Genomic DNA, 10,717 nt, shown 5'->3' with positions numbered 1-10,717 from the left:
TTGATCGGGATAAAATGAGCGGTCTTTGTCAAACAATCAAAAACAACCCAAATTGCATCGAACTTCCTCCGAGTTAAAGGTAAAGCCGTCACGAAGTCCATAGAAATACTGTCCCACTTCCACTCTGGAACATCTAGTGGTTGCAGCTTCCCTGCGGGCTTCTGATGCTCTACCTTCGCTTCCTGACATGTCAAGCAAGTAGAAACATACTCAGCAACCTGCTTCTTCATCCCAGGCCACTAGAAGTGAAGTTTCAAGTCCTGGTACATCTTGTTCATTCCGGGATGGATACTCAACCTACTCTTGTGCCTTTCCTCCAGGATCAATCTTCTCATTTCTGCATCGTTAGGCACACATATCCGTCCCTTGCATCGCAAAATATTGTCATTTCCAATAGAGAACTCTGGTGCCTTTCCCTGAGTCACACGGTTTCGCCACTCAGCTACGGTTTCTTCCAAAAGTCCACTTGACACCGTCACCATTCCGAAACTCAGTCTTCCTGGTGCGAGCTTAACGTCCAAGCTCAGATCTCGGAAAGCCTCCAACAGTTCTAACTCCTTGACCATCATTGAGGACACATGTATAGCCTTCCGGCTGAGAGCGTCGGCTACGACATTGCTTTTCCCAGGATGGTACTGTAGAGTGAACTCATAGTCCTGAAGGAATTCCATCCACCTCCGCTGCCTCATGTTCAGATCCTTCTGATCAAATAAGTACTTTAAACTCTTATGATCGCTGTAGATCGTGAACGTACTGCCATAGAGATAGTGTCTCCAGATCTTGAGAGCATAAACTGTGGCAGCCAACTCCAAGTCATGTGTAGGGTAGTTCTTCTCATGAGTCTTCAACTGCCTTGAAGCATAGGCTATTGCTTTCTTATCTTGCATCATTACACACCCCAAACCATTGTGTGACGCATCACAGTACACGTCATAAGGTTCTCCTTCCTTAGGTAAAGCTAGTATGGGTGCGGTAGTCAGCCGCTTCTTCAACTCCTGGAAACTAGCCTCACACTTCTCCGTCCACGCAAATGGTTGATTCTTCTTCGTCCACTGGGTTAACGGCGAAGTCAACTTTGCATCATCTTTGATGAATCGTCTATAGTAGCCAGCAAGCCCAACAAAGCTTCTGATGTCGCTTGTTGTCTTTGGTTGCTCCCATGACAGAATCGTCTCGATCTTGCTAGGGTCCACTGCCACACCCTGACTAGATATGACATGCCCCAAAAATTTCACCTCCTCCATCCAAAACTCACACTTTGAGCCGTTCGCATACAGCTGTTTCCCTCGCAACACGCCCAACACCTGGCGCAGATGCTCCTCATGTTCCTCTCTACTCTTCGAGTAGATTAGGATGTCATCGATGAATACTACCACGAACTTGTCCAGGAATGGTCTGAACACTCTGTTCATGTAGTCCATGAACACTGCGGGTGCATTAGTAACTCCAAACGACATCACCAGATATTCATAATGCCCGTATCGAGTCCTGAATGCGGTTTTCTGGATGTCCGATTCCTTAACTCGGATCTGATGGTATCCTGACTTAAGATCTATCTTCGAGAAAATCACCGCTCCTCTCAGTTGATCCATTAAGTCGTCTATCCGAGGCATCGGATAACGGTTCTTCACTGTCACCTTATTCAGTTGCCGGTAATCCACACACAATCTGCACCCCATGGCGATACGCTAGGTCGAATGAATCCCTTTGAGGATAGATCATCCAACTGCTGTGCCAATTCTGCCAACTCCGCTGGGGCCATACGATAAGGTGTCATTGATATTGGTCCAGTACCGGGCACAATGTCAATAGAGAACTCCGTCTCTCTGACTGGTGGCAAGCCGTGTACATCTTCTGGGAACACATCGACATACTCCTGTACCACCAAGATATTGCGCACATCACCATCATGTTTCGCTTCGGCAACGATAGAGTTCACATACGCCGGTGAACCCTTTCCCAAGACAACACACGTACACACAAACGCACACAGCCGTACACCTTGGGATACAAAAATGGATTACAAAGCTCACTCTTCCTTCAGTTGACATTCCATCAATCGACCTCAGAGTTCAAACATCTAAATATAATCAAACACTTAGCCTCAAGTATCACGACAATGATACTAACTACAGACAATCACAGTCAAGCAAACATCTTAGCAATCAAGTCTACCCAAATCTCACCGCGAAGCTTTGAAAACACCTTTATCAAAAACAAAATACAACGAGTTCGGAAACTCGTAAGCCCAAAACCCTTAGTGCCCTGGTTTCTCAACCAGAGCTCTGATACCACAATGTAACGCCCCGATTTCTCGAGTATCACACAGTAACCAATTTTTCACAAAAAAAATTTTCGCCGATTCATTTATTACTCTTGATTAGGTGATAAAGATCATTTTCACTTTTGAAAGCTCTTGAATACCATTGTTAGAAATCACATTAGTGTTTTCCGATTCATAACATAACCATAAACAGCGGGTTAATGAAATACGTTTTGCATTAAACTCATAAACGAATAGAACATCAACTGTTATAAAATCAACTGCAAGTAAATAAAGAAAACCGTGTCCACACCCACGTATGGAAAAACCACGGCGGGAGTAAACAATTTACATCAGTTACTCAAGTTCTCATAAAACTCAACAAATTAAAATGAAGTTCCAAAAGTGTGTGCTATAATCTCAACCGCCCATTTAACAGTAAAGTATCCAGCTTGTAATGGAAAAATTGGAATTTTAAGGGTGGATCAAGAGGCTGCAAGAGCATGTTATGCTGAAAGTCTGGCGCTTTATGGTAAAAAGGCGGCCAAGGAAGCTCATCGTGTCACGGAAATCTTTCCACATGAAGATTTTAATTTGGATCCACGTGATGACTCAGAGGAATTGCGACCTCAGCCTGCGGAAGAGACAAAATCTATTCAGGTATCTGGGCGTGCTTTGAAAATTGGGAGCACCCTGTCAAAGGAGCAAGAAAACCGGCTGGTTGATTTGCTAAAAAACAATCTGGATCTATTTGCATGGACGATCAAGAATGTACCAGGCATTGATCCCAATGTCATATCTCATCACTTATCAATACAACCGGGGGCTAAACCTGTGATGCAAGCTCGAAGGCGTATGGGTGAGGAAAAGGACAAGGTGAAGGTGCGAAAAACACTTGAAAGGGGGGGTTTTAATAGAGTTTTTAAACAAAAGCTTTCCCTTTTGAAGTTTTGACAAACTTAAAGATAAGAACTAGGTGCTGAATAATATGAAGTAAAGCACGCAAGTATTTTATCCTGGTTCACTTGAGATAAAAGCTCAAGTTAATCCAGTCCACCCGTGAAGGTGATTTCTTCCTTCTTCTGATGAATGCAATCCACTAAAATCAATGAATGTTACAACTGCACTTGCAACCTGCTAAGTGACTAACAGTACACTGATTTTCTCACTAGTATACTCTCAAGAAGCTGATCTACCGATCCTCTCAAGACTAGCTAAACACTGAACCAAACTTGATTCAGTCCTCTCAAGATCCGACCAAACTTGGTCTCTTAAGGAACTTTACAAAGTGTTTGTAAAAGGTTTTGGGTTTACAAGAATTGCTTCTGAAAAGCTAATGGTAAACTCAGATGTTAAAGAACAGTGAAGAAATATTGCAAAGAGATCGGTTAGAATGAATTCAAGAATATCAGCAAAGTTTCTTAGCTTCTTTCTTCTATCTTCAACCCTTATATACTCCAAGGAAAATGGTGTTTCCATTGCTAGGGTTTTGCCCGTTGGAGTGGCAATCTTGAAATATCAGACTGCTAGGCTGAACGAGGTAGGTGGCGGACAGGCTGTGACTGTACGATGTGTACTAGGATAGCGACCTGTCCTTTCACCAGCTGACTTATGATCTGGAGTGCTTCAGATGGACGTTGTTGAAGCTTCTGATCAGAGTCAGACGGAAGCTTGGATCCTCTAACCTTGCAACTTCTGCTTCTGAACAAGTTCCTCAGAACTTCTGAACGCCAGAGCTAGAATAGCTTGGGTCTTCAGAGCCAACTTCTTGCAGGTCTTCAGAACTTGAGTCTTTTACTTCAGGACCGTTCCTTCTGGAACATCTGGTCTTCAGAACTTCTGACTCCGGTTCTTCAGTACCTCTTGAGAGCTTCTATCTTCAGAACTTCTGAAGGATTTGCCACTGTTCTGAACGAACATGATAAGCTTTAGAACTCTCTTTTTGGTTACTCTTGGGTCTTCTTCTTCTGATGGAATCGGCTTGGGTCAGAATGAGAACCTGTTTGTCAAAACTCATAAAGACAAACGTTAGAGTACCATAATTGTTCATCCTCAAAAACCTTAATTGTAATCTTCAAAATATAGAGATGCAACCACTGATCAAATCTTGATCTTACAATCTCCCCCTTTTTGATGATGACAAAACAAGTATTTTGATGAACAATTCTTAGTCAATAAACTGAATACACAAGAGAGAAGAGATCGGAGTTAAAACTTATCCTTGTGTAACGGTTTATGTTGCTCCTTTTGAATCTAGGATTGCACCTGATTCTGAGCTGGGGTCTCCCCCTGACTCCCCCTGAATCTATGACTTGATGAGATGATGAAGAGTCTAGATTCGGAGTCTTGTGATGTGATCAGAAGATACACATAGAAGAATGTACACTCATCAGAAATTGATGGTTCAGAACTTGCGTAGATCACGTGGAAACATAGAGTATTTTCTAGGTGTATTGAGATAAGGCGTCAGAGGCATGTTTGTTCAGAAGATTGAACCAAATGTATTCCTTGTTTAGGACACTTGGCAATATCTATGTGCTATAAGTATTTGATACTTATTCTCCTCAACTGGTTTTATATTATATAAACAAAATTAAAAGTTTATCAAAAACCATTTTATGTACTCCCCCTTTTTGACATAAGAAAAAAAAGAGAAAAACAAAAACAATAACAACAAAGAATTAACGCAGATAAAACGCATGTTATTATTAATGAACGAAAATGAGTACAGAGGATAGAAAATACTAGGAGAACAATTCCTAGACACATAAGAAGGCACGAGATTCCTTCATTGAAAGAAGCTGAAGGTGCAAAGGACGAATGTCCTGATCAATGGAAGCTAACTGGGCAGCCAGTTCTTCCTTCAGAATCTCACTCTCATGGATGGAAGAAGTGGAGGCAGCAGCTTGAAGCACTTCACCTGCTTCTTCTTGATCTTCTCGTTCCCTCTTTTCATGTTCAATGAGCAGACAAATGCTCTCGATTTGAACTTCAAGGTCCTTCCGGCGAGAGGCCAGGTGAAGGAGTTCTTTAAGAACTTCCTGAAGAGTGTGCAGACAGTGGGTCTGATACGATGTCAGCCAGCAGTCCAGCAGATACTCAATTTTCCCAAGAGCTTGGGAGATTTGAGTGAGTGAAAGATTGACACTCTAGGGAAAGGTCTGGTCAAATACCAGAGCCTTAAGTTCAGAAATCAATTCAACAGAAGACATTTTGATTTGAGGAGAGAAAGGAATGAGTTGAATTGCGATGAAGAAGAAGGAAGGCAATAGATTATAAAGAAGAGAAGTAACAGAAAAACATGCATAAAACTCATCGAACATAAATGCATGTGAGTTACTAAAAGATGTGGACGGTGCATTAAATAAGTTATAGCAGAAACACATGAGAAAATAAGACATGGTCAAACATAGAATGAGTTCACAGACAAATGAGATGAATAAATATGCATGAAGGATAGATGAGAGGGGTTCAAGGCTTTGATGAAGATGGGAGATTCTCGATCAGATACTTCATCATGTTCTCCATTCTGCTTGAAGATTCCTGAATCTGCCGACTTTGTTCACTCTGAATGATGCCTTGATGCTCAACCATCTGAAACAACCTCTGTTGATCATCTTGTATCCTATCAATTCTGGCAGCCAACAGAGCAACTTCTGGATGTGGAGCTGGTTCTGGAGCTTGAATAGGAACATCCGTAGGTGCTTGAACTTCTGCCGCAGCTTGAGTAGGTATTTCCATCTGAACTTCATCAACCTCTGCAGCCTCATGAATAATAATCTCTTCAGCACTGTCCTCTGCAACCTCTGCTGGAATCATATCAGCATATTCTGAGGTACGTTCAGAGAAAACATGAATTCTTGTAGCCATTGCCCTTCTCATGGGTTCACAAACCTTGTGTAACACTCTCTGCCTCTGCTCATAAGCTCTCTCTGAGGCATCATGAACTCTCATACGCTTCTCTCTGCTAAGGTGCTTCTCAATCTCAGAAGCTCTACTTTCTGACCATCGTCCGAAGGCAGACCACATACCATCAACCAGAGATGCATCAAATTGATTATCAGTTACCTGATATAGCCATTGCAGTCTTCTAGTTGCTTCATCAGAGAACTCCTGAATGAGCTGAATGAGATTTTGTGGCCTGAAGGAGAGTGCCAGATCCATGATTGGCTGAGGAGTGTTTGTTGCATTAGAACTTGATGCATTAGAACTTTCAGTTCTCATTTGCCCTGAAGGTGTTGATTCATCCACATGAACCTTTCCTTGTCCAGAATGATCTGATTCATCCATGCGTTCAATCTCATGAATGGTCTCTTGTCTTTGCCTGGATGTAGCTGTCTTCTCAGGCGAGGTGAAACTCAGATATTTTGAGTTTACTGTGGAGTAGTGAGACAAGGACACATAGGAGGACATCTTCAAAATAGGAGGCTACCTGCTGGATAGGTTGCACATTGAAAGGAGGTTCTAGAATCTGAACATCCTCATCTTCATCGTCCTTTTCAGCAGGAATCTCACCAGATTCAGTTATTAGAAGGGTTCTTGAGGTGGATGGAGGCTTGGGTGTGAATTGTTGAACCAAGTCCCTCAAGGTGGCCTCACTCTGAGTGATACCCTTAATGAATGAATTGTAGAGAGGTACAGACTCAGTGGTGGTGGATGTGGAAGAGGTTTGAATTGGGATGGATGGAATGGAAGTGGTAGCAGTTTTGATGTTTAAGTGGGGAGCTTGTGTTTCGGCTTGAGATATGGTTTGTGTGTGAGGTTCTGTTTGAGGTGGAACTATTTGGATTGAGGTTGGAAGGGATGTAGATATAGGTACAGGTTGTTCAGGAATAACTACTAAAGTAGAATCTAAATTAATGCTTTCAGTAGGTTCCTTACTTGAATCTCTGAGGATGGTAGATCTGGTGATTCTGGCAGTCCTTGCAGGATCAGAGGCTATCTTTGATCTCCTTTCCCTTTGAACCTCTGAAGCACTCTCAGATGCTTGCTTTGGTTCTGGCTCCTTCTTCTGAAGTGGACCCTTCAGAGGCAGTTTCTTCCTAATGCCTATGGGCACTTCATCAGAATCGGTGGATTCTTCAGCTTCTGGAGATTCCCTTATAACTTGAAGCATATTCCCAATAATCTCACAATCATCCTGCTCAACTTCTTCCTCAACTTGAATTGCTTGAATTCTTTGCCTCTTGGTCAGAGGAACATCATCATCTTCAGTTTCATCACCAGAAGATTCTTCCATGACAGCTTTCCTCTTGACATCCCTTCTAGGTGAAACTTCTTCAGAGTTAGAGTGAACAGCTCCTCCTCTGTTGGTGTCATCTTCTTCTTCTTGAGTTCCAATGGAGGAAGCCATAGAGCTCTCAGAGCTATCAGACTGATATTTCTGAGGTGACTCCACTAGAGTTCTTTCAGGAGAGGGTTCTGGAATTGGTTCCCTGATGACCACAGATTTCGATGTAGCTTTCATCTTCTTGGTTTCCTCTATCAGAATCCCTTTGCCCTTGGGATCTAAAGGCTTGTTGCTAGTTGTTCTCTTGGACTTCCTTGTTGGTACCTCAGGAGGACTATCAGGAAGACTTTTGATAAATTTCTCAAGAGTGATTGGATCTCCTTTACTTCTGAGCATTCTCACATATTCCAGAATGCTGGCTGGATTATCCTTCTTAGACCAGAGAGGATAGTTATCAACAGGGTGGTTCTTCTGACGAACCTCTTCAGATGATTCTTCAACAGGTTCAACTTGAACTTTGTCAATGATCTGCATTCTCTTCAACTTAATCCCATTGAGAGCATCTCCAATGGACATAGCCAGATCCTCATGAAGTCCTAGGTCAGAGAGAGTCTTGACCAGTTTGTTATGGGTGAAAATATCTGAGAGCAGCCTGCCATAAGGAATGTAGGAGATAGACCTCTTGGTCTCAATTGCAGTAGTTCTTGACTTCTCAACACATTCCTTCAGATAGTTGAAGAGCAGAAATGGAAGACATACAGGCTCACCCTTAGAGATATAGTACATGATTACCTTTTGAGTTTCATTGACTTCTGCCAGATCTTCATTGTTGGCTTCAATTCTTTTATGGTATACTTTGTCTTCTCGAAAGACCAGTTGTCATAAATGGCCTTATTTACTAATTTCCTCATGCCAGGAACATTAGCATCCACATTCTTGATTCTCTTGCCCTGTTGGAACTCCATTCCCAGCAATTTTGCAATGGATTCCTCAGAGATAACAATCTTCCTATCCAATACATGAGAAACGACATAGTAGTCGTTGCAGACAGCATTCTTCCAGAATTCCACAACTAACTTGTAATAGATAGGACCACAAAGCCTATTGAAATAGCCAGACCAACCTTGCAAATCGACTTGATCCCTGATGTCAAACCCATGCTCAGCCAGGTTGTCGAAGTCCACTCTTGCTTCGTTGCACACAACCAGTTCTTCAATGTTCTTGACGCATGTGACCGCATTGGCCGCGTTCAGAATTTGCTGAGCTTCTTCAAATATTTGGTTCTCTTGCTCTTCGACAGTCAGTTTGGAAGAAGCAGTAACATTTGCCTTCGATTTCCTTGATTTTCCCATGATTCTCAGGAATGCGAGGTTTAGGGTTCAGAGAGAAAGGAAATATTGGAGGGAGAAGAGTGAATGAAATGCAATGCACACAAGTGTTTTGAAAACCGTTTGAGTAAGTGTGTGGATTAGATCGTGTGTGAGATCGTGCATATAGTGGGTTTAATAGTAACCGTTGAGATTTTAAGAAGCATAAAGTTAAAAACAAGATCAACGGTTTGTAAAATAATTAGTCAGAAAATAGCACAGTGGAGGAGAGTAGGTATCATCATTATAGCAGATACACCACATGACACAAGGAACTATGTCACAAAAGAAGTGACATGTGTATTGTTGTCCACCACAGAAGTTTAACCGGTGGGTTAAATGCTTCTGATCGAGTACCTTCTGAATAGGTAACATCTGATGACTTCAGAAGCACCATGGTCAGAGGTTCTGAAAAACCTTACTCTGGACAAAAGTCCATGTTCAGATTTTCAAGAATAAATAAAAACCGATCTTCTGCTAAGGGCTTAGTGAAGATATCTGCCCATTGATGGTCAGTATCAACATACTCTAATGATAGAGTGCCCTTTTGTTGGTTAATCTGCAAGTGTACAGAATCTACCCGGTTTTAATTTATCGAACCACAGGGAATTGATGTGTCAATTCAGTTTAAGCCTCGAGTTCACGGTAAGAAAGCAAGTAAAATTCAGTTTTAAGGTTGATTGTTTAGGTGACTAATTAACAAGCAATTGAAATATAAGTGTGTGAAGAACAATGGTGAAAATGCCTTGGGTTCTTGCTTAACTAATTCAGTTCTAATCAACCTATTCTATCCACAAAACTCTGAGTCTCTCCTTGATGTTCTAGCCTAATCAATCATCTATCGATGCCTCGCATAGACAATCCTCTCAAGCCAAAAGATAGGCACAATACCTTGATAACCTAAACATTTACTAAAGGCATTAAGCATGCAATTCAGGCCAACAAACCCCAACCCTTCCTCTATTCCTAGTAGCAAGTATAGAAGAGGTAATCCCACAACAAGTCCCTAATCTATAACAAACTTCCGTTCTATTATAGAAAAGTATAAAGCTAGCACATGTTCTAACTTGAAACATAAAGCATGGATATGGGATTCAAGGGTTTACTCAGAGGATTCATGAATAGAAATAGGAATTAAGGTTAAAACATCATAAGTCTTACAAAGAACCCAAAGCAAAAGGGGTTTTAGCCAAACATGGCTATGAAATCCATACAAGAAGATAAAGATGAAACCTGAAACATAGGGCTTAGAGAAAGCTCCTGAAGCTCCAGACATCAAACCATCTCTTCTAACTTATGAAAATATAATAAAATGACAAAAGGTTACAATAGAAATGCCAAAAAGCCTATTTATAGGCAAACAGGTCGAGTCTGGGCGCTCAGACGCCAATTCAGAGCGCCTGAGCGCCAATTCCAGCCAAAAACATGCTCTCTGGAAGGTAATTGGCGCCTAGGCGCCAATTCCCAGCGCCTAGGCGCCAATTCCAGCAGCCTGACAAAACATAACTAGCGCCTAGGCGCCAATTCCCAGCGCCTAGGCGCTTAAGTTCGCTGGAAAAGACTTTTTAGCTTCTTGTAACTCCTCTTCCAAGCCTCTTTAAGTCCTCCTTCAATTCCAAGCTTCTTGGCCTTCTTTCACCTTCAGTTCCTGATCTGCAAACTTAACCAACAAGCCAAGGAAAATTCCAGAAGCTCAAAGAGCTTATTAGCACAAGAGATCCTTCAATTAACACAATAAAACCATGCAAGTCCTAAACTTACTTAAAATGCAAGAAAACTCCCTATAAAACTACAAAATTACCAAAACGAAGTAACGACTCAAAGAAAGATAAAAATGCATGAGAATGCATGAAACAC

At 41.8% G+C, this 10,717-nt stretch overlaps 1 protein-coding gene across 1 annotated transcript; it reads right to left on the bottom strand.

The window, feature by feature from the left end:
* Window positions 1-6,605: 6,605 nt before the first annotated feature.
* LOC130712760 (uncharacterized) lies at window positions 6,606-8,027 on the bottom strand. The gene is made up of 2 exons (XM_057562578.1): window positions 7,145-8,027; window positions 6,606-7,042 (listed from the first exon to the last, which is right to left on the bottom strand). The coding sequence occupies exons 1-2, from the start codon at window positions 8,025-8,027 to the stop codon at window positions 6,606-6,608; spliced, it is 1,320 nt and encodes a 439-aa protein (XP_057418561.1).
* Between the last annotated feature and the right edge of the window lie 2,690 nt (window positions 8,028-10,717).

This window comes from Lotus japonicus, chromosome 4 (genome assembly GCF_012489685.1).
Source record: "Lotus japonicus ecotype B-129 chromosome 4, LjGifu_v1.2".
Taxonomy (NCBI): domain Eukaryota; kingdom Viridiplantae; phylum Streptophyta; class Magnoliopsida; order Fabales; family Fabaceae; genus Lotus; species Lotus japonicus.
This window is presented reverse-complemented; position numbering and strand designations above follow the sequence as displayed.